The sequence below is a fragment of the Oncorhynchus gorbuscha genome, linkage group LG02 (assembly GCF_021184085.1).
Source record: "Oncorhynchus gorbuscha isolate QuinsamMale2020 ecotype Even-year linkage group LG02, OgorEven_v1.0, whole genome shotgun sequence".
In the NCBI taxonomy this organism is placed as follows: Eukaryota; Metazoa; Chordata; class Actinopteri; order Salmoniformes; family Salmonidae; genus Oncorhynchus; species Oncorhynchus gorbuscha.
The window spans coordinates 72,471,694-72,496,874 of NC_060174.1; the positions used below are offsets into that span (position 1 = coordinate 72,471,694).

A 25,181-nucleotide genomic window follows, 5' to 3' on the forward strand; every position below is an offset into this window, starting at 1 on the left:
TAAATGATTGTTTACAGGGGGGAATCACGCCGAATGCTCCTTAAAAAATTGATAGAGATGGAATTCACGGCACAAATTGTTTACAAAATGTTTCGATTTAGGCTATAAAAATTGATTTTATCAAAGAAAACGGCACTTCATTTGATCAATGGGACACTCAGGAAGAGAAATAAGAGCAAGATATCAGAATGTAAGTCATAATTTTACCTTCAGATGTGAATGTGAAAAAACTGTGAAAAATGTTTCTGTTCTTGATTGCTCTTCTCAAACAAAAGCATGGGATTTGTTCTCTGTAATAGCTATTTTAAATTGGCAAACGTAGTTTGATTACCAAGATTCTAATCTTTTGAAGGGTGTAAGACACTTGCATTTTCAAGAATGTTTAATGTTACGAAGTTGTATTTTTAGTTGTCACTCTGAAATTTCCCCTGATGTTGGTCCCTGTACGCGGATCGCAGCCATAACAGGTTTGCACACTCTCGCTTTCGCTACACCCGCAGTAACATTTGCTAAAAATATGTATGTGCCCAATGAAATTGTATTTTATTTGACACTGTATATCTTGTCCACGCTTACAAATATCTGGATAGTACCGTATATTGTTGAGTTAAGAAGCTGAGAATAAAAATGGGCTTCTTCTATAGAAACAGGTCCTGCCTCTCGCTAAATAGTAAAAAGCAGATTATTTAGTTAACGTTCCTATTGCTCCGATATGGCAGCAACATCTATATGAATGTAGCGCACTGCGCTTTATTACAGGAGACAGTTTTAGTACTCATCACTGCATTCTCAAACAGAAAGTTGGATGGCTGTCTTTGATGTCATGTACATTATTATGTTTTCATTTATAAATCCCTTTAACATCAAGCCTCTCTGCAACTAACATCATAACTAAACTTTAGACATACGAGTTACCACACTCTGGAAATTCCTTTGGTCTTTACTGAGTTAGGTAAATCAGCTTTTAGCTTTCATTCACCTTATTTATGGAACAATCTTCAAAATGTTCTTAAATGTGATGTTCTTGTGCCACGAGGGCAATTCAGAAAGCTGATTGAGCAGCTTATTACTGATGATTTTGTTTGTATTTTAGGACCGCGTTTTACTTTCTTTCTTTGTATTTATATGTTGATGTGTGTATGTTCTGTAATTGTTAGGGGTGTGTACGGGAGGCGAAGTCAGGCACAGGAAAGCAGAGTGTAGTAAACAGGTGCACTTTAATTCCGGTCCAAAAATGACAGCACATAAAAACATAAAACGTGCCAAAAACATGGAACATAACAAAAGTATAATATCCACATAACAAAAAATTACACACAAAGACATAGAGTGGAAAAGAGGACTAAATACATGCAGTGATTATGGAATGGAAACCAGGTGTGTATGGAACAAGACAAAAAAAAAGAAAAATGAGAAATGGAGCGGCGATGGCTAGAAAGCCGGTGACGTTGAACGCCGAACAAGGAGAGAGACTTCGGTAGAAGTCATGACAGTACCCCCCCCCCCCCCTTGACGTGCGGCCCCAGCGGCGCACTGACACCGGCCTCGGGGACGACCCGGAGGGCGAGGTGCAGGACGATCCGGCCGGCGATGGTGAAGCTCCCGCAGCAGTTCGGGGTTCAAAACATCCGCAACCGGGACCCAGCACCTCTCCTCCGGACCATACCCCTCCTACTCCACGAATTACTGAAGGCCCCCTGCCCGACACCTCGAATCCAGCATGGAATGAACGGAGTACGCTGGGGCCCCCTTGATGTCCAGAGGGGGCGGAGGAACCTCCCGCACCTCAGCTTCCTGGAGCAGACCAGCCACCACCTGCCTGAGGAGAGACACATGGAACGATGGGTTAATACGGTAATCAGAGGGAACTGTAATCTGTAACACACCTCGTTCACCCTCCTTAGGATTTTGAATGGCCCCACAAACCTGCAACCCAGCTTCCGGCAGGGCAGGTGGAGGGGCAGGTTTCGGTTCGAGAGTCAGACGCGAACACCGGGGTCACACTGCGGCGACGGTCCGCGCTTGTCTTTTGGCGAAGCGCGGCTCGCTGAAGGTGAACATGGGCGGCCTCACATGTCTCCTCCGCACGCCTGAACCAGTCGTCCACCACAGGAGCCTCGATCTGGCTCTGATGCCACGGCACCAGGACCGGCTGGTACCCCAATACGCACTGAAAGGGGGAGAGGTTAGTGGAGGAGTGGCGAAGCGAGTTCTGTTACATCTCCCCATGGTGCCGGAAGACGTGAGTAAACAGGGCTTCAGCAGTCTGTAGGGCCGTAGGAAGACCGGGCAGAGGGAGGAGACGACAGGACTTAGAGAAATAATCTTCAACGACCAGGATCGTAGTGTTTCCCTGTGAAAGAGGTAGATTGGTTAAAAAATCCACAGACTGGTGTGACCAAGGTCGTTGTGGAACGGGTAAAGGGTGTAGCTTACCTCTGGGCAGGTGTCTCGGAGCCTTACACTGGGCACACACCGAGCAGGAGGAAGCATAAACCCTCACGTGGGCCACCAGTACTTGCCAGTCAGACAGCGCACCGTCCGACCGATCCCCGGATGATCAGAGGAGGGTGACGTGTGGGACCAATAGATCAACTGGTCATGGACAGCAGATGGAATGCGTCCAGGTCCCACATGACCGGCGCTACAAGGCAAGAGGCCGGGAGTATGGGAGTCTGATCCATGGGTCGATCCTCTGTGTCATATAGCCGGGACAGTGCGTCTGCCTTTGTATTCTGGGAACCTGGTCTGTAGGACAGGGTAAACACAAAACGGGTAAAGAACATGGCCCCCCTTGCCTGACGACGATTCAGTCTCCTCGCTGCCTGGAAGTACTCCAGGTTGCGGTGGTCAGTCCAGATGAGGAAAGGGTGTTTCGCCCCCTCAAGCCAATGTCTCCATGCCTTCAACACTTTAACCACAGCCAACAGTTCCCGGTCCCCCACATCATAGTTACGCTCCACTGGGCTGAGCGTCGAGAAGAAAGCACAGGGCGGAGTTTTCTTGGCGTACCCAAGCGCTGTGAGAGCACGGCTCCTATCCCAGCCTCGGCCACGTCCACCTCCACGTCCAACAAAGTGGGATACGGATGGGCCAGCACGGGAGCCGAAGTCAACCTGCCCAAAAGCCCTGTCCGCCTCAGCCGACCACTGCAACCGTACGGAACCCCCAACCCCCCCTTCAGCAGTGAGGTAATGGGAGCAGCCACCTGGCCAAAACCCCGGGTATAAATCTCCGGTAATAATTGGGAAACCCTAAAAATCGCTGCACCTCTTTTACCATGGTGGGTGTCGGCCAATTACGCACGGCTGCAATGCCGTCACTCTCCATCTCCACGCCTGATGTGGAAATGCGATACCCTAGGAAGGAGACGACCTGCTGAAAGAACAGGCATTTCTCGCCCTTGACGTACAGGTCATGCTCCAACAGTCGTCCAAGTACACTGCGTACCAAGTATACATGCTCAGCGCGTGTAGTGGAGTATATGAGAATATCATCGATATACACCACTACACCCTGCCCGTGCAGGTCCCTGAAAATCTTGTCTACAAAGGATTGAAAAACTGATGGAGCATTCATCAACTCGTACGGCATGACAAAGTACTCATAATGCCCTGAGGTGGTACTAAACACTGTCTTCCACTCGTCTCCCTCCCAGATATGCACCAGGTTATACGCACTCCTGAGATCCAGTTTCGTGAAGAAGTGCGCCCCATGCATTGACTCAAATGCCGCGGCGATAAGAGAATATCCCTTTGAGCATTGTGAAAATTATTAATTAAACTTTGGATAGTATAACTAACTCAATTGCCGGAGAGGAAGGAAACCGCTCAAGGATTTCACCATGAGGCCAATGGTGACTTTAAAACAGTTACATAGTTTAATGGCTGTGATAGGAGAAAACTGAGGATGGATTAACAGCATACTCCACAATACTAAATGACAGAGTGAAAAGAAGGAAGCCTGTACAGAATCAAAAATATTCCAAAACATGCATTCTGTGTGCAATAAGGCACTTAAGTAAAACTGCAAAAAATGTGTGTCCTTTATGTCCTGAATACAAATCCAACACAACACATCATTGTGTACCACTTCATATTTTCAAGCATTGTGGTGGCTACCACATGTTATGGGTATGCTTGTCATTGGCAAGTACTAGGGAGTTTAAAAAAATACATTAATGGAGAAGAGAATGGAGAATAGAGCTAAGGACAGCCAAAATCTTGGAGGAAAACCTAGTTAGTCCGCTTTTCAACCGACACTGGGAGACAAATTCACCTTTCAGCAAGACAATAACCTAAAATACAAGGCCAAATATACACTGAAGTTGATTACCAAGACGACATTAAATGTTCCTGAGTTGCCTAGTTGCAATTTTGACTAAAATCGACTTGAAAGTCTATGGCAAGACTTGAAAATGTCTGCCTATCAATGATCGACAAACAACATGACAGATTTTATTTTTTAAAGAATACTGTGCAAGTATTGTACAATCCATGTGTGCAAAGCTTACCCAGAAAGAGTCACAGCTGTAACCTCTGCCAGATTGTGATTCTAACATGTATTGACTCAGGGATGTGAGTTTCTGTATTCTGTATTTCATTTTCAATAAATGTTCAAACATTTGTAAAATGATGTTTTCACTTTGTCATTATGGGGTATTGTGTGTCGACGGGTGAGAATATTTTTTTATTTCATCCCTTTTAAATTCAGGCTGTACTGTAACACAACAAAATGTGGAAAAAGGGAAGGGGTCTGAATACTTTCCGAATGCACTGCAAGTCAAGGGGTATGAATACTTTCTGAAGGCACTGTATGTAACCCATGTGTATTTTTTGTGTGATGTGATGAACGTATTGTAAATGCCTGATTAATGGGAAACAACGTCCAGTATCATGTCTCATTGCCAGAGACATGATACCCCCTTTACAGATTATTTTTTTGTCTTTAGGGATGCCATCCCAGTCCCATCACCAAGAGCAGCGCTGATCCAGAACCTAACATCCCAGAGTGCAGAGTTTGTGATGGAAGAGCACGTGCAGCTCAGCACTGGACTGCAGACCCAGGAGAGACACTTGTTCCTCTTCAGTGACACACTCATCATCGCTAAATCAAAGTTAGTCCTCAGCATATAAAAATTATGTTCACTTACTGAGCAAGATGAATAGAATAGATGAGAACTAACAATGACTCTTCCTTAAGTTATCATTTTCTCCATTATGTAAATTGTACAGATGTATCTTAGGACAAGAGGGGCACTTCAACAAAATGAAAATGGAATTGATGATTGCAATTACTGTTGCATTTGTCCTGATAGATTGCTGATATCGTTGTATTTACCCTGTTGTCTTGCAGGTCTTCCACAAGCCGCAAACGGAAGGAGAGAGTGAGGCTGTGTGAGATATGGTTGGCTTCCTGCATGGAAGAGGTTGCAGAGAGAAAACTGTGCTCAAAGAACTCCTTTGTCATTGGCTGGCCTACCACCAATTACGTGGTAACTCTCAGGTAGGCTACACCAATCTAATCATTTTTGGTTAGTAATTGACATTTCATTAAATTCCTATTTTGGGGAAATAAAGATGGCATTTGTTTTCCCTATCAGTTCATCGGAGTCAAAGGAGAAGTGGCTTACCACCTTACAATGGTAAGGAAATCCTTACAAAACCCAGATGTACAATATAGAAAATTACTTCTGAAATTAAATGTATAGGATTATGTACTGTACCTACCTGATGCACGCACATTAGCACTAATATATGCCACATGTGCTATTTGGCACAGGCACATCACCAAATCCAAGGAAGTGGAATATCTCAGTAATCTCACCATGAAGGTTGTTCTCGTGGACATTGGAAATAGTGCAATGGTAAGAGAATTCACTCATCTACAACTACTGCTACTTCTCAGATGCTAATGGATTATTTTCCCCAAATGTTCACATTCTAAATTAAATATGATTATATGTATGACTATTTCTAGTTAACATAACATTTATTCAAGTAACCTCAGAAAATATTTTCCAATTCTATAAGATTATGAAGGAATTATTTGTGTTTTAATCTAGACGACTGTGAATGTGGACAATACATGTGAGGTTGACAAAGTCATCAGGATCCTCACCCAACAATTTAAACTCACTGTGAGTTGTTTCCACCATTTTCTGTATTAATCATGTCTTTGTTCTATTATTAGAAGTAATCCAAATGTTCTGTTTAGAATGTGTATGGACAAACATTTTACTATAATTATAGAGTAATATATCATTATTATTATTACTATTACCAAGCTCTGCTCTATAATCTTTTTTTCATATTTTTTTAAGGTTTACTCTTTAGAATTTAGATAAAATTCTGCTACTACTAGCCTACATGTTTACTCATAGATCTTTAGAAAAGACAGAAAGAGTATCAGAAAAGGAACATAAGGATCATTGACAACATTTGATGCTTTACGATGTAATTTCCTATCTCTGACCGTGCCTAGGCTTATAGATTACTCTGATGTTCGTTCCTTTCTTCATCCTAAACATCATTTTTCTACTCCCATAGGGCAAACCCACTGACTACCGCCTCTGGGTAGTCTCAGGGAGAGAGGAAGCCCTATATCCTCTTATCGGTGAGGAAATGTGATAGTACTATCACTATGCACTGAAACACGCCTCCAAAAACAGTCAGGATGAAGGCACACTTGGCTTGGATTTTAGACCATAGTTTCTGTCCCGTCAAAGGATTACCCAAACCAATATTTCAGTCAGGCAGGTTCTGTCTGTACTCATCTTAGTGTGTTCACATGGAGTGTTTGTGACTTGAAACTGTAATCTTTGCGACCTGGCTACAGGAGCCTCTCACAAAGCCAAGGCATATTAGGAATCCTGGGGATCGGAAGAGGGATTCATGAGGGCCTTTGTGTGTCTGGAATTAATGTCTCATACAACCGAATGCTATTCTGTCTAAAGGGCAGATACCTATTTTTCTCAAGTCAATGCTGGTAGAAAAATATATAATTTAGTCAATGCTCATGAGTATATTATAGCAGACACTCTTATCCAGAGCGACTTACAGTAGTGAGTGTATACAACTTCATACTGGTGCCCTGTGGGAATCAAACCCAAAACCCTGGTGTTGCAAGCACCATGCTCTACCAACTGAGATACACTGGACTACATTTAAATCAGCAGCAACAAAATAGACTCTGGGAAATGATGAGGTGATCTCAGTTTGAAAAAAATAGCTAAGGACTGGTACTACAAGCATTTTGATATAACATGTGCTTTTTCTTTAAGCCCATGTAATTATAAGGGAGTTGTGATTCATCATGCATCTCCCATATAATTGAATCACTCCTTTCGATTTTTGTCTTCTTGCCTCTTGACTCCTTTCGATTTTTTGGTTTTATTCGAACAGATAGGAAGCTAATGATAGATTACCAGGAAAGATAAAATGATAATGGGTCACAGAGCCGTATAGGCCGGATTCAGTCCTACTGTGACAGCGGTATGTATGTGTACCAGGAGCAGCAGCACTAACCACTTGACCATCCAGGTCACATCATCATTCATTCATGATTATAAACTGGGTGATTCAAGCCCTGAATGCTGATTGGCTGACATTCCCGTGTACCACAGGTATGACATTTATTTTTACTACTCTAATTACATTAGTAACCAGTTTATAATGGCAATAAGGCACCTCGAGGGTTTGTGGTATATGGCCAATATACCACGGCTAATGGCTGTATCCAGGCACTCTGCGTTGCGTCGTGCGTAAGAACAACCCTTAGTTGTGGTATATTGGCCATTACCACATCCGTTTGTGCCTTATTCCTTAAAACAGAAATGGTAGCAGCAGGGAGTGAATGCATTTTCCAATTCTATATAAAAAAAAACTGATCTGATCTACACGTGTCGTGTCTGACAGGTCATGAGCATCCCTTCAGTATTATTCTGAACTCCTTGAGGGAAATGGACCGCCAAGCCTTGACAGTCACCAACAACATTCTGACTGTAGATGGGAGCCTCTACCTTGATCACCTTCTTAAAGATGCTTCCGGCCCTCGCTTCATCCTTAGGCTAAAGGCTGAGGGGGGAGGACATGGTCGAGCAGGTGAATCATTCATTAACTTTCACAGAGAGAGAGAGAGAAAGAGATGCTGGCATGTATTGATTTTTAAGTTCCACCGATATACACCACAGGGGTAAACAATGTAATTTCCTTTAGTGCATTTTGTTTCTGCAAGTCAATTATCTAGCCCTCTTTACAGAAGTGGTTTATTCATAATGGAGATAGTAAATAACTTCCTGTCACGCTAGCACATGTAGTTCTACAGATGTTATCAGAATATCCTTCCTGTAATTAGAATAATTACAGTGTTCTAAATGTTCCATTGCTTGTTGGAGGCATAGCATACTGTCTCTCTGTCATAGCATACTGTCTCTCTGTCATAGCATACTGTCTCTCTGTCATAGCATACTGTCTCTCTGTCATGGCATAAAATTGTGAGAAAAAGAAATTACAAATTATTTTATAGCTGACCTTTTTACTGCTCTTTATAACGAATCATGTATTCTCAAATGCCAATTGAATTGTTTTGCACAGTCATTTCTATGCACAAATGCGGAAAGTATATCTGAAAAACCATGCATGGCGATTTCTCTGCATGATGCCTTATTAAGGGTGTTTTCAGCAGCTGTCTTGTAATGTCAACATTTTCTATTGAACAATTTATGGCAAGAAACATGTATTTAACTTTTTCCACCATACATCAGTGCTCACATCCCAGGAAAGATCAAATTATAATGGTCAAAGAGCAGTATATGCTGGATTCAGTCCTACTGTGACAGCGGTATGTATGTGTACCAGGAGCAGCAGCACTAACCACTTGACCATCCAGGTCACATCATCACTCATTCATGATTATAAACTGGGTGATTCAAGCCCTGAATGCTGATTGGCTGACATTCCACTATACCACAGGTATGGCAAAACATTTATTTTTACTGCTCTAATTACGTTAGTAATCAGTTTATAATGTCAATAAGGCACCTCAAGAGTTTGTGGTATATGGCCAATATACCACATCTAAGGGCTGTATCCACACATCAGTTTCTCACATCCCTGTCTTTTCATGTATGCCTTTGTGGCTGTATTCTCCCTGTCTGTGTCTGGACTTAGAAAACAAGATTCTTCAGGAGATATTTGGTAAGGGTGATGGTTCTATGTGCAACCATAATAACTCTTTAAGTGGTAATTTAGCTGTGCGACCTGGAGTTTCATTTTGGGAGCACCAGTGGAAAAAAAACACTCTTCTCTACACTGCTCAAACAAGACGGGATGTCTCCCGCCGTCGCTTGCTTTATGCTCCTAGGCCACACACAGCAAGCACCACCCTCTGTCACTCATGCAGGTAGCACACAATTCCTCCAGAGAAGGGTGCAATTGTGATCGGAAATTCAGGGCATTCCTGCTCTTTATACTTATATTGGTAGACGTTTTATTTAGGACAGACATAGGCAGGGGCACTCCAGTAGAGTAGGTGGCATAATGCACAATAACGTTGGATTCCAGTTGCCGATAAACCCCACAGAAGAAGGGGCGGGGGCGACAACGTTAGCTAGCTAGGCATATACCAGTGGACAGTGGTTGCTGTCCAAACATTTAAAATACACACCCTCGTCCACTTACCCTCGCCTTATGCCCTTGGAGGAATCTCCGTCGCCATCTTGGAGGGTGGTCCAAATGATTAGCCATGATAGGGAAGTTTGCAACGTAAGCCCCTCAGCCCTTGTATTTAGTCATCTTTGTTAGTGTACAACTATTTTCACTCCGGGGCCTGAAACTCCCCATAATTCAATTCACGACGATTGTAAATCCGCTAAGAAAAGTCAGCAAAAACTTTAAAAAACACTTCAATGGAGAAGTCAACATACAAGTGTAAGTAAAAACAAATGTAAATAAGTTATAAATTATGCTACTAATGCACATGACGCCACAAACACGTAATGTAAAAACATGTTTTTGTTTGGTTATCTTTCGGAAATTGTAGAAATGAAACATTTTCCTTCTTTAGAAGTTCCAGCTAGGCAAGCTAATGTTAGTTAGCTAATTAATTTGCTAGCTATCATACAGTAGGGGTATATTAATAATTATAGTAGACAGACATGCACTCATAATTGACTGTAGTTGTAAGGGTTTTCTAGGTGTGGTGAAGGAGAGTCGGACCAAAATGCAGCGTGTAGATTGCGATCCATGTTTAATGGAAAAAAACACACGTAAACACGAATCAATACAAAACACTACAAAAACAATAAATGTAACGAAAACCGAAAACAGCCTATACTTGTGTCAACTAACACAGAACAAGGACATCAGGACACTAAGGACAATCACCCACGACAAACTCAAAGAATATGGCTGCCAAAATATGGTTCCCAATCAGAGACAATGATAAACACCTGCCTCTGATTGAGAACCACTCCAGACAGCCATAGACTTTGCTAGAACACCCCACTAGCTATAAATCCCAATATATACATACCAAAACCCCAAGACAAAACACACCACAATACAAAAACACCATGCCACACCCTGGCCTGACCCAATACATAAAGATAAACACAAAATACTTCGACCAGGGCGTGACAGAACCCCCCCCCCCCCCCCCCTAAGGTGCGGACTCCCGAACGCAACTCAAAACAATAGGGAGGGTCCATGGTGGCGGCTCTGGCGTGGGACGTGGACCCCACTCAGTCAATGTCTCAGTCCCTTCTCCTCGCGTCCCTGGATTGTCCACCCTCGCCGCCGACCATTGCCTAGTAGTCCTCACCCAGAACCCCACTGGACTGAGGAGCAGATCGGGACTGAAGGGCAGCTCGGGACTGAGGCAGCTCGGGACTGAGAGAAAGCTCGGGAGTGAGAGAAAGCTCAGGAGTGAGAGGAAGCTCAGGAGTGAGAGGAAGCTCAGGAGTGAGAGGAAGCTCAGGCAGGTTGATGGATCTACCAGATCCTGGCTGGCTGGTGGTTCCGGCAGATCCTGGCTGACTGGCGGATCCTGGCTGACTAGCGGATCTGGTAGATCCTGGCTGACTGGCGGATCCTGGCTGACTGGTAGATCCTGGCTGACTGGCGGATCCTGGCTGACTGGCAGATCCTGGCTGACTGGCGGATCCTGGCTGACTGACAGTTCTGGCGGATCCTGGCAGACTGGCAGATCCTCGCCAACTGGTGGATCCTGGCCGACTGGCAGTTCTGGCGGATCCTGGCTGACTGGCGGATCCTGGCAGACTGGCGGATCCTGGCAGACTGGCGGATCCTGGCTGACTGGCGGATCCTGGCAGACTGGCAGATCCTGGCCGACTGGCGGATCCTGGCCGACTGGCAGTTCTGGCGGATCCTGGCTGACTGGCGGATCCTGGCTGACTGGCGGATCCTGGCTGACTGGCAGATCCTGGCCGACTGGCGGATCCTGGCCGACTGGCGGATCCTGGCCGACTGGCAGTTCTGGCGGATCCTGGCTGACTGGCAAATCCTGGCCGACTGGCAGATCCTGGCCGACTGGCAGTTCTGGCGGCACTGGGCAGACTGGCGGCACTGGCGGCGCTGGGCAGACTGGGCGCACTGGCGGCACTGGGCAGACTGGGGGCACTGGTGGCGCTGGGCAGACTGGGGGCACTGGTGGCGCTGGGCAGACTGGCGGCACTGGTGGCGCTGGGCAGACTGGCGGCGCTGGGCATACTGGCGGCGCTGGGCAGACTGGCGGCGCTGGGCAGACTGGCGGCGCTGGGCAGACTGGTGGCGCTGGGCAGACTGAAAGATCTGGCTGCTCCATGTTGACTGTCGGCTCTGGCTGCTCCACACTGACTGGCGGCTCTGGCTGCTCCACGCTGACTGGCGGCTCTGGCTGCTCCATGTGGGCTGACAGCTCTGGCGGCTTCTTACAGACTGGCAGCTCCTTGCAGACTGACAGCTCCTTGCAGACTGACAGCTCCTTGCAGACTGACAGCTCCTTGCAGACTGGCAGCTCCTTGCAGACTGACAGCTCCTTACAGACTGACAGCTCCTTGCAGACTGACAGCTCCTTGCAGACTGACAGCTCCTTGCAGACTGACAGCTCCTTGCAGACTGACAGCTCCTTGCAGACTGACAGCTCTGGCTGCTCCATGTTGACTGTCGGCTCTGGCTGCTCCACACTGACTGGCGGCTCTGGCTGCTCCACGCTGACTGGCGGCTCTGGCTGCTCCATGTGGGCTGACAGCTCTGGCGGCTTCTTACAGACTGGCAGCTCCTTGCAGACTGGCAGCTCCTTGCAGACTGACAGCTCCTTGCAGACTGACAGCTCCTTGCAGACTGGCAGCTCCTTGCAGACTGACAGCTCCTTACAGACTGACAGCTCCTTGCAGACTGACAGCTCCTTGCAGACTGACAGCTCCTTGCAGACTGACAGCTCTGGCTGCTTCATGCAGACTGACAGCTCTGGCTGCTCCATGCAGACTGACAGCTCTGGCTGCTCCATGTAGACTGACAGCTCTGGCTGCGCTGAACAGACAGGAGACTCCAGCAGCGCTGTAGAGGAAGAAGGCTCTAGCTGCGCTGAACAGGCGGGAGACTCCGGTAGCGCAGGAGAGGAGAAAGGTAAGCACAGGGAGATTGCATAGGTCTCCTACCTGGCGTAGCCCTACTCCCTGTGAGCCCCCCCCCCCAATACATTTTTGGGGCTGACTCTCGGCCTTCCGTCCGCGCTTCGCCAACCTCATTCTTCTGTAACCTACCACGCCCTGCTCCATCGAATCCCAGGCGGGCTCCGGCACTCTCCCTGGGTCGACCGCCCAGGGAGAACGTAACAAAAACCGAAAACAGCCTATACTTGTGTCAACTAACACAGAACAAGGACATCAGGACACTAAGGACAATCACCCATGACAAACTCAAAGAATATGGCTGCCTAAATATGGTTCCCAATCAGAGACAACGATAAACACCTGCCTCTGATTGAGAACCACTCCAGACAGCCATAGACTTTGCTAGAACACCCCACTAGCTACAAATCCCAATATATACATACCAAAACCCCAAGACAAAACACACCACAATACAAAAACCCCATGCCACACCCTGGCCTGACCCAATACATAAAGATAAACACAAAATACTTCGACCAGTGCGTGACAGTAGTGCATATAAAGCACCCACATGCTACCGGTGGCTGAAAACACAATCATCGCGGAACGAGTCACGAATTTCCGTCCAATTTCCATTTTTAAATAATTCCTTCCGCCCTGCAAGTGTATACTGATTAGACGTCATGATACATCATCAGAAGTGTCCACTTAATTTGACAATGTCCTTCTCCCCTGCCTATCGGGCACTGTTTTCCCACAGTTCTGTTAACAATGACGAGGGCAGGTGTTTGTCAGGCTGGAGTGACAGACACACTGATTGCTTAGCTAGCTAGTCCTAAGGAGGACTATGGTACACAGTAGGTGGGAGGCTAACGTTCAAGCTAGCTAGCACACTGTGTCAATAACTATCAAGCTAGCTAGTACACGTGTCGCCCTCGCCTTCCGTCTGCTGTGCTATCGAGAGGAGCAACACTGTGCTAGTAAACGGTGTTTGCACATGGTGTCGGTAACTAGCAAACTCCGTGATAAGAGTCACTGACTCAAAGCCACAAGAGGGTAGAACATTTCCAACATTACATGTTAGGGGAGGTAGTTTCAGAAACGTTGGAATGGTTTAGTTCAATTCCTCAATAGTTGGTCCAGATGATCCACTGCCTCCAATGCTAGCGGGGAGACCGGTAGACAGCGTCCTTCGATCCCACTGTTTTCCAGCAGCTCTGTTAACGACGGTGAGAGCAGGTGTTCAGCAGGCAGAGAGCGAAGAACTCTGTTTATCGGTGTCATTCCTGCTAGCAAATTATTTAATTTATTTCCCTTTTGACCAACATTCAAGTGTCACACAAGCATGATGATGTCTTGCTCTCACCATTCTGTAAATTCATGCATATGTTCATGCTACAGTATCATGCTGCAGGGACTGGGAAACTGGTCAGAATTGAAATAATGATTGATGGTGCAAAATACAGGGAAATTCCTGAGGGGAGACCTGTTTCAATCTTCCAGAAATTTGAGACAGAGGTTCACTTTCCAGCAGGACAATGACCCTAAGCATACTGCTAAAGCAACACTTGAGTGGTTTAAGGAGAAACATTTAAATGTCTTGGAATGGCCTAGTCAAAGCCCAGACCTCAATCCAATTGAGAATTTGTGGTATGACTTAATGATTGCTGTACACCAGCGGAACCCATCCAAGTTGAAGGAGCTGGAGCAGTTTTGCCTTGAAGAACGGGTAAAAATACCAGTGGCTAGATGTGCCAAGCTTATAGAGACATACCCCAAGAGACTTGCAGGTGTAATTGCTGCAAAAGGTGTCTCTACAAAGTATTGACTTTGGGGGGGTGAAGAGTTATGCACGCTCATGTTTTCCGTTTTTTTGTCTTATTTTTTGTTTGTTTCACAATTAAAAATATTTTGCATCTCCAAAGTGGTAGGCATGTTGTGTAAATCAAATGATATACAAACCCCCCGCAGGTCTAGCCTTTAGCTCAGTGCGGATGTTGCCTGTAACCCATGGCTTATGGTTGGGATATATATGTACATATGGTAACTTGGGGGGTGACGTGGTCGATGCACTGATTAACAAAGCCAGTGACTGATGTGGTAAACTCCTCGAACCCATCAGATGAGTTCCGAGAACATTTTTCAGTCCTGTAGCTTGGCATCCACTTCATCAGACCATTTCCGTATTGTGCGCGTCACTGGTACTCCCTGTTTTGAGTTTTTGCTTATAATCATAAATTAAGAGGATAGAGTTATAGTCAGATTTGCCAAAAGGAGGGCACGGGAGAGCTTTGTAAGCATATCTGTGTGAAGAGTAAAAGTGATCTAGAGTTTTTTCACCTCTAGCTGCACAGGTGACACGCTGGTAGAAATTTGGTAAGACGGATTTCAGTTTTCCTGCATTAAAATTACCGGCCACTAGGAGCACCACCTCTGGATGAGCATTTTCTTGTTTACTTATGGCCTCATACAGCTTGTTCAATGCGATCTTAGTGCCAGCATCGCTTTGTGCTGGTAACTAGACAGCTACCAACAATGTAGATGAGAACTCTTAGTATGGTGTACAGCTTATCATGAGGTATTCTAACTCAGGCGAGTAGAACATCAAGTCTTCCTTAATATTAGAGATTGCGTACCAGATGATGTTAACAAAGAGACACATACCACCCCCCATGAGCTTACCCGACGCTGCCGGTCTGTGCTGCCGATGCACAGAAAAAAAGCTATTATCCATGTCCTTGTTCAGCTAAGTTTCAGAGAAACTGTAGGATATTAAAGTTTTTCAAAATCTCTCCTCGTCGACAGCCTGCCATTCCATGTATTTGATCTATTCCAGTGCTAGCACACCTGATTCAACTTGTCAACCAACACAAAAATAACATCTATGGATTTTTTATTCAACACAAAACAATATTATATGGCAGAAACTTTTTATAGAACCTTTGAAATTGAGAATAGTTCTTTAGAGAACCTTAATAATAAAGTGTACTTTACAGCACCATGCAAATTATATATACATTTCGTAGTACCAGAATAGGGTTGTAACAACAGAACAACAAAAATATAAACACAACATGCAACAATTTAAAAGATTTTACTGAATTACAGTTCATTTAAGGACATCAGTCAATTGAAATATATAAATATGTTACTCACTAATCTATGAATTTCACAAAACTGGGAATTCAGATATGAATCTCTTGCTCTCAGATATTTTTTTAAACAAAGTAGGGTCGTGGATCAGAAAACCAGTCAGTATCTGGTGTGAACACTATTTGCCTCATGCAGCGAGACACATCTCCTTTGCATGGAGTTGATCAGGCTGTTGATTGTGGTCTGTACAATGTTGTCCCACTCCTCTTCAATGGCTGTGGGAAGTTGCTGGATATTGTTGGGAACTGGAACACGCTGTCGTACACGTCGACCCAGGGCAATCAAAAACATGCTCAATGGGTGACATGTCTGGCGAGTATGCAGGCCATGGAAGAACTGGGACATTTAGCTTCCAGGAATTGTGTTCAGGTCCTTGTGACAGTGTATTAACATTCTGAAACATGAGGTGATGGAGGCGGATGAAAGGCATGACAATGGGATTCTCATCATGGTATCCCTGTGCATTCAAATTGCCGTCGTTAAAATGCAATTGTATTCGTTGTCTTTAGCCCACCGCCACATGGGGCACTCTATTCACTACGTTGATGTCAGCAAACCGCTCGCCTGTCATGCAGGTGAAAGAGGACCCAAAAGCGACTTAACAGAAACAGAGTTTATTAAAGTCCAAAACGGAATAACAGAAATCCTCTAGACTTGTAGAGGGGAAACAACTGGAGAAGCGGCCACAGACTGCAGGTCGCTTCGGGTAGGCGCAGGCCGTAGTCGACTGAGACACCTGCTCACACGCAGCATCTGATGAAGGCACAAAACACGACAGGACAGGGTGATACACAATCACGGCAAAAACACGACAGGACAGGGCGAAACGCAATCACAGCATGGTGAATACAATACAAGGAACCGACGGGACAGGAACGGATCACAAAGGAATAAATAGGGACTCTAATCAGGGGAAAGGATCGGGAACAGGTGTGGGAAGACTAAATGATGATTAGGGGAATAGGAACAGCTGGGAGCAGGAACGGAACGATAGAGAGAAGAGAGAGCGAGAGAGTGAGAGAGGGAGGGGAGAGAGAGGGCTAGAAGGAGGGAAAGAACCAAATAAGACCAGCAGAGGGAAACGAATAGCATGGGAAGCACAGGGACAAGACAAGATAATAAATGACAAACATGACAGTACCCCCCCACTCACCGAGCGCCTCCTGGCGCTCTCGAGGAGGAACACTGGCGGCAACGGAGGAAATCATAGATCAAACGGTCCAGCACGTCCCGAGAAAGAACCCAACTCCTCTCCTCAGGACCGTAACGAAAAACGATAAAAAGGGAAACTAGGGTACTACTCTAAAAAAAAAAATGAGAACTAGGGACAGACTGAGACACAGCAAGGGCAGGGACAAGAACAGGAGAGATGCGATGGCAGGGAACAGACTGAGACCCAGCAAGACCAGGAGCAGAAGCAGAAAAAAAATTACCAGACTTCTGCGCGCAGTCTGAACACGCAGCCACGAAACGGCGCGTGTCACGCTCCTGAGTCGGCCACCAAAAGCGCTGGCGAATAGACGCAAGAGTGCCTCGAACACCGGGATGACCAGCTAACTTGGCAGAGTGAGCCCACTGAAGAACAGCCAGACGAGTGGAAACAGGAACGAAAAGGAGGTTACTAGGACAAGCGCGCGGCGACGCAGTGTGCGTGAGTGCTTGCTTAACCTGTCTTTCAATTCCCCAGACTGTCAACCCGACAACACGCCCATAAGGAAGAATCCCCTCGAGATCAGTAGAAGCCACAGAAGAATTAAACAGACGGGATAAGGCATCAGGCTTGGTGTTCTTGCTACCCGGACGGTAAGAAATCACAAACTCGAAACGAGCGAAAAACAACGCCCAACGAGCTTGACGGGTATTAAGTCGTTTGGCAGAACGGATGTACTCAAGGTTCTTATGGTCTGTCCAAACGACAAAAGGAACGGTCGCCCCCTCCAACCACTGTCGCCATTCGCCTAGGGCTAAGCGGATGGCGAGCAGTTCACGGTTACCCACATCATAGTTGCGCTCAGATGGCGACAGGCGATGAGAAAATAAGCGCACGGATGAACCTTATCGTCAGACTGGAAGCGCTGGGATAGAATGGCTCCCACGCCTACCTCTGAAGCGTCAACCTCGACAATGAATTGTCTAGTGACGTCAGGAGTAACGAGGATAGGAGCGGACGTAAAACGTTCTTTTAGAAGATCAAAAGCTCCCTGGGCGGAACCGGACCACTTAAAACACGTCTTGACAGAAGTAAGAGCTGTGAGAGGGGCAGCAACTTGACCGAAATTACGAATGAAACGCCGATAGAAATTAGCGAAACCTAAAAAGCGCTGCAACTCGACACGTGACCTTGGAACGGGCCAATCACTGACAGCTTGGACCTTAGCGGAATCCATCTGAATGCCTTCAGCGGAAATAACGGAACCGAGAAAAGTAACGGAGGAGACATGAAAAGAGCACTTCTCAGCCTTTACGTAGAGACAATTCTCTAAAAGGCGCTGTAGAACACGTCGAACGTGCTGAACATGAATCTCGAGTGACGGAGAAAAAATCAGGATATCGTCAAGATAGACAAAAACAAAAATGTTCAGCATGTCTCTCAGAACATCATTAACTAATGCCTGAAAAACAGCTGGCGCATTGGCGAGACCGAACGGCAGAACCCGGTACTCAAAATGCCCTAACGGAGTGTTAAACGCCGTTTTCCACTCGTCCCCCTCTCTGATGCGCACGAGATGGTAAGCGTTACGAAGGTCCAACTTAGTAAAGCACCTGGCTCCCTGCAGAATCTCGAAGGCTGATGACATAAGGGGAAGCGGATAACGATTCTTAACCGTTATGTCATTCAGCCCTCGATAATCCACGCAGGGGCGCAGAGTACCGTCCTTCTTCTTAACAAAAAGAACCCCGCCCCGGCCGGAGAAGAAGAAGGCACTATGGTACCGGCGTCAAGAGACACAGACAAATAATCCTCGAGAGCCTTACGTTCGGGAGCCGACAGAGAGTATAGTCTACCTCGAGGAGGCGTGGTCCCTGGAAGGAGATCAATACTACAATCATACGACCGGTGAGGAGGAAGGGAGTTGGCTCGGGACCGACTGAAGACCGTGCGCAGATCATGATATTCCTCCGGCACTCCTGTCAAATCGCCAGGTTCCTCCTGAGAAGTAGGGAGAGAAGAAACGGGAGGGATGGCAGACATTAAACACTTCACATGACAAGAAACGTTCCAGGATAGGATAGAATTACTAGACCAATTAATAGAAGGATTATGACATACTAGCCAGGGATGACCCAAAACAACAGGTGTAAACGGTGAACGGAAAATCAAAAAGAAATAGTCTCACTGTGGTTACCAGATACTGTGAGAGTTAAAGGTAGTGTCTCAAATTTGATACTGGGAAGATGACTACCATCTAAGGCAAACATGGGCGTAGGCTTGTCTAACGGTCTGAAAGGAATGTTATGTTTCCGAACCCATGCTTCGTCCATGAAACAACCCTCAGCCCCAGAGTCAATCAAGGCACTGCATGTAGCACCCGAACCGGTCCAGCGTAGATGGACCGACATAGTAGTACAAGATCTAGATGAAGAGGACTGAGTAGTAGCGCTCACCAGTAGCCCTCCGCTTACTGATGGGCTCTGGCCTCTTACTGGACATGAATTAACAAAATGTCCAGCAACTCCGCAATAGAGGCACAGGCGGTTGGTGATCCTCCGTTCCCTCTCCTTAGTCGAGATGCGAATCCCTCCCAGCTGCATGGGCTCAGTCTCAAAGCCAGAGGAGGGAGATGGTTGCGATGCGGAGCAGGGAAACACCGTTGATGCGAGCTCTCTTCCACGAGCCCGGTGACGAAGATCTACCCGTCGTTCTATGCGGATGGCGAGAGCAATCAAAGAGTCCACATCTGAAGGAACCTCCCGGGAGAGAATCTCATCCTTAACCACTGCGTGGAGTCCCTCCAGAAAACGAGCGAGCAGCGCCGGCTCGTTCCACTCACTAGAGGCAGCAAGAGTGCGAAACTCAATAGAATAATCCGTTATGGACCGTTCACCTTGGCATAAGGAAGCCAGGGCCCTAGAAGCCTCCCTACCAAAAACTGAACGGTCAAAAACCCGAATCATCTCCTCTTTAAAGTTCTGGAACTTGTTAGAGCAATCAGCCCTTGCCTCCCAGATAGCTGTGCCCCATTCTCGAGCCCGGCCAGTAAGGAGTGAAATGACGTAAGCAACCCGAGCTCTCTCTCTAGAGTATGTGTTGGGTTGGAGAGAGAACACAATCTCACACTGCGTGAGAAAGGAGCGGCACTCAGTGGGCTGCCCGGAGTAGCAAGGTGGGTTATTAACCCTAGGTTCTGGAGGCTCGGCAGGCCAGGAAGTAACAGGTGGCACGAGACGTAGACTCTGGAACTGTCCAGAGAGGTCGGAAACCTGAGCGGCCAGGTTCTCCACGGCATGGCGAGCAGCAGACAATTCCTGCTCGTGTCTGCCGAGCATGGCTCCTTGGATCTTGACGGCAGTGTAAACAGCGTCTGAAGTCGCTGGGTCCATTCCTCGGTCGGTTCCTTCTGTCATGCAGGTGAAAGAGGACCCAAAAGCGACTTAACAGAAACAGAGTTTATTAAAGTCCAAAACGGAATAACAGAAATCCTCTAGACTTGTAGAGGGGAAACAACTGGAGAAGCGGCCACAGACTGCAGGTCGCTTCGGGTAGGCGCAGGCCGTAGTCGACTGAGACACCTGCTCACACGCAGCATCTGATGAAGGCACAAAACACGACAGGACAGGGTGATACACAATCACGGCAAAAACACGACAGGACAGGGCGAAACGCAATCACAGCATGGTGAATACAATACAAGGAACCGACGGGACAGGAACGGATCACAAAGGAATAAATAGGGACTCTAATCAGGGGAAAGGATCGGGAACAGGTGTGGGAAGACTAAATGATGATTAGGGGAATAGGAACAGCTGGGAGCAGGAACGGAACGATAGAGAGAAGAGAGAGCGAGAGAGTGAGAGAGGGAGGGGGAGAGAGAGGGCTAGAAGGAGGGAAAGAACCAAATAAGACCAGCAGAGGGAAACGAATAGCATGGGAAGCACAGGGACAAGACAAGATAATAAATGACAAACATGACATCGCCCACATCATACATGCTTTCTGCCATCTGCCCTGTACAGTTGAAACCGGGATTCATCTGTGAAAAACACACTTCTCCAGTATGCCAATGGCCATCGAAGGTGGGCGTTTGCCCACTAATGTTGGTTACAATGCTGAACTGCAGTCAGGTCCAAACCCTGGTGAGAATGACGAGCACGCAGATGAGCTTCCCTGAGACAGTTTCTGACAATTTGTACAGAAATTCTTTGGTTGTGCACACCCACAGTTTCATCAGCTGTCCGGGTGTCTGGTCCCAGATGATCCCACAAGGTGCACCTGCATAATGTTCATGCTGTTAAATCAGCTTCTTGATATGCCACATGTCAGGTGGATGGATTATCTATTAACTAATTTGTGCGTTAAACTTGAGAGAAATACGTTTTGGTGCATATGGAACATTTCTGGGATGTTTTATATCAGCTTGTGAAACATGGGACCAACACTTTACATGTTGCGTTAATATTTTTGTTCAGTATAGAAACTTTTGGTAATGGTTATTTATAGAACCTTAGGAAAGAGTTCTTTACATCACAAAACAAGGTTACATATAGAACCTTATGAACATGGTTCTTTTCGGATTCTTTGAAAAGGGTTCTACAGTTTCAATACTGTAGCACCAAAAAGAGTTCCGCTATCGTTACGAGCCAAATAACCCTTATTTGGCATTATATATAATTGTTTTTGTGTGTTCTCCTCTGGGAATTGCGCTGATTTTGTCACGAATCTCGCCGAAGATGGTGCCTCTTCCTGTTCGGGCGACGCTCGGCGGTCGTCGTCGCCGGCCTACTAGCTGCCACCGATCCCCTTTTCTGTTTCATTTAGTTGTGTCTGATTTGTTGCACCTGTTTCGTGTTTAGGGTTAGTTGTGGGCTATTTAAACCCAGTAGGCCCAGTTGTTTTTCTGTTTATGGTTTTTGATTATTCTTGTGGTTTCTTTTTTCCGATCAGTTTCGTCCTGTTTGTTTGGACTGGGACTTTACACGCCCTTGTGTGTGTGGCGTGACCGTCTCTCTGGGTTTTTTTTTCTATTAAAGATCCATATCTTTTGATCTACCTTGCTCTCTGCGCCTGACTCCTGCACTCACTACTTATTGAAGCCGTGACAGAAGCCCGCACCACTATGGAGTCAGCAGGAGCAGCAACCACCCCTCTTCCATCGATGGAGGAGCGCATCCTCCATCACACAGCCGTCCTCCATCGCATCGGTTCGGCGATGGACCTGATGATGGAGAGGATGGAGCGATGGGAGAGGAGTGGTCTCCCGACATCCACCCCAGCTCCCCCACAGATGACACAACCCACTCCTCCAATGCAACGTGCCGGAACCAGACGATGACGTCTCGCGCCTCCGAGGGAGTACGATGGAGCGGCAGCTGGGTGCCAGGGGTTTTTGCTCCATCTTGAGCTCTACCTGGCTACCGTTCGTCCAACTCCCTCGGGTGAGGAGAGTGTGAACCTCCTCGTCTCATGTTTGACGGGTAGAGCCCTGGAATGGGCCAACGCTGTCTGGCACGGCCTAGACTTGGCCCGGGACCACTACCTGGAGTTCACCCTCCGTTTTCGGGCCGTGTTTGACCACCCTCCGGAGGGCCGAGCTGCGGGTGAGCAACTGTTCCACCTCAGACAGGAGACGAGGAGCGCACAGGACTTCGCCTTGGAGTTCTGGACCTTGGCTGCTGGTGCGGGGTGGAATGACAGGGCCCTGATGGACCACTACCAATGCAGCCTCCGGGAGGACGTACGCAGGGAGCTAGCTTGTCGGGACACCACACTCTCCCTCAACGAGCTTATAGACATGTCGATCCGACGGGACAACCTGCTAGCTGCCCGCGGGCGTTCAGAGGGGGTCCTGTCAGTTCCACCTCCCAGCCCTCCCGCTCCAACTCCGATGGAGTTGGGAGGAGCTGCATCTAGGGGGACCGGAGGAGGGGGCTCCTCCTGCACCTACTGCGGCCGGAGAGGACACACTTCGGACCGGTGCTGGAGGAGTGCGTTGGGGAGTCGAGATGGCAGGCGGAACTCTTCTCGGCCACCCCAGGTGATTAGGCACCAAACTCACACAGAGCTCCCTGTTGGTCACAAGTTTTTATTAATTTTTTCCCCTGCGTTTTTTCCCTCTCTCCAGCATAAGGCGCTAGTTGATTCAGGCGCAGCTGGGAATTTTATGGATTGCGGACTCGCCCGTAAGTTGGGTATTCCGTTGGTGCAGACAGACCCACCTTTCCCCGTGCACTCCTTAGTTAGCTGACCGTTAGGGCTGGTCAGGGAGGCCACGATTCCGCTGGACATGGTAACGCAGGGGGATCATAGGGAGCGGATCAGTTTCTACCTTATTGATTCACCTGCGTTTCCAGTGGTGTTGGGGATTCCCTGGCTGGCTATTCACAATCCCCTCATTTCCTGGAGACAGGGGGTGGTCAGAGGAGTGTTCAGGTAGGTGTATAGGAGTTTCCATCGGTGCCACGTCGGTTGAGAGTCCAGACCAGGTTTCCACTGTGTGCATTCCCCCAGAATATGCCGATTTGGCTATCGCTTTTTATAAAAAGAAGGTGACCAAATTACCACCCCATCGACGGGGGGATTGCGTGATAAACCTCCAGGAGAACGCTGCACTTCCCAGGAGTCACGTGTACCCATTGTCTCAGGAGGAGACATTGGCTATGGAGACATATGTCACGGAATCTCTGAGACAGGGGTACATTCCGCCCTACATGTCACCTGTCTCCTCAAGTTTCTTTTTTGTGAAGAAAAAGGAGGGAGGACTGCGTCCGTGCATTGATTATCGAGGTCTAAATTCGATCACAGTGGGATTTAGTTATCCGCTACCTCTCATCGCTACGACGGTGGAATCATTCCACGGAGCGTGTTTTTTCACGAAAAAGCGCATATAATCAATCTGGTGCGCATTCGGGAGGGAGACGAGTGGAAAACAGCGTTTAGTACCACATCAGGCCACTATGAGTACCTCGTCATGCCGTATGGGTTAAAGAATGCTCCAGCCGTCTTTCAAACCTTTATAGATGAGATTCTCAGGGACCTGCACGGGCAGGGTGTGGTGATATACATTGATGACATCTTGATCTATTCTGCCACACGCCGCGCATGTCTCCCTGGTGCGCAAGGTACTTGGGCGACTGCTGGAGCATGACCTATACGTCAAGGCTGAGAAATGTGTGTTCTCCAAACGAGCCGTTTCCTTCCTGGGTTTTGGACAAATGGCGGCGCCTATTACCTCACTGCTGAAGGGGGGGCGGTGCGTTTACGGTGGTCGGCCAAGGCAGATGGAGCTTATTGGCGCATCCGGACCCTTCGTTAGCATTCATAGTGGAGGTGGATGCGTCCGAGGCTGGGGTTGGAACCGTGCTGTCACAGCGCTTGGGCACGCCACCGAAGCTCCGCCCCTCCGCTTTCTTTTCTAAGAAGCTGGGTCAGGCGGAGCGGAACTATGATGTGGGGGACCGGGAGTTGCTAGCTATGGTAAAAGCCCTGAAGGTGTGGAGACACTGGCTTGAAGGGGCTAAACACCCTTTCCTCATCTGGACTGACCACCGCAATCTGGAGTATATCCGGGCGGCGAGGAGACTGAATCCGCTTCAGGCTAGGTGGGCCATGCTCTTTACCCGATTTAGATTTACCATCTCTTATAGACCAGGTTCCCTCAACATTAAGGCCGACGCGCTGTCCCGTCTCTATGACACTGAGGACCGGTCCATCGATCCTCCTCCCATCCTTCCAGCTGCTAGGCTGGTGGCTCCGGTGGTATGGGGGGTGGAAACGGACATCGAGCGGGCGTTGCGGTTTGAACCTGCGCCTCCACAGTGTCCGACCGGTCTCAGGTACGTGCCGCTTGGTGTCCGGGATCAATTGATTCGATGGGCTCACACACTACCTTCTTCAGGTCATCCGGGGATTGCGAGGACAGTGCGGAGTCTTAGGGGGAAATACTGGTGGCCCACCTTAGAGCCTCACGTCCTTGGCCATGTCTCCTCCTGTTCGGTGTGCGCTCAGAGTAAGGCTCCTAGGCACCTGCCTAGAGGGAAGTTAAAGCCCCTCCTGGTTCCACAACGGCCTTGGTCTCATCTATCGGTGGACTTTCTTACTGATCTTCCCCCATCTCAGGGGAACACTACCATTCTGGTCGTTGTGGATCGGTTCTCTAAGTCCCGCCGTCTCCTCCTATTGCCTGGTCTCCCTACAGCCCTACAGTCTGCGGAGGCTCTATTTACCCACGTCTTCCGGCACTACGGGGTGCCAGAGGAC

The 25,181-nt window shown here is 47.6% G+C and overlaps 1 protein-coding gene across 3 annotated transcripts in view; it reads left to right on the plus strand.

Annotated features, from left to right (window-relative positions):
* The window catches only part of arhgap20b (Rho GTPase activating protein 20b), a 44,461-nt gene that overhangs the window by 12,408 nt on the left and 6,872 nt on the right, over positions 1-25,181 (plus strand). For all 3 annotated transcript variants that reach the window (XM_046320458.1, XM_046320469.1, XM_046320477.1), the window contains 7 exons: positions 4,952-5,116; positions 5,356-5,505; positions 5,603-5,644; positions 5,782-5,866; positions 6,065-6,139; positions 6,549-6,615; positions 7,917-8,102. In XM_046320458.1, coding sequence (XP_046176414.1) covers positions 4,952-5,116; positions 5,356-5,505; positions 5,603-5,644; positions 5,782-5,866; positions 6,065-6,139; positions 6,549-6,615; positions 7,917-8,102 — 770 coding nt within the window. The remainder of the gene's footprint in view (positions 1-4,951; positions 5,117-5,355; positions 5,506-5,602; positions 5,645-5,781; positions 5,867-6,064; positions 6,140-6,548; positions 6,616-7,916; positions 8,103-25,181) is intronic.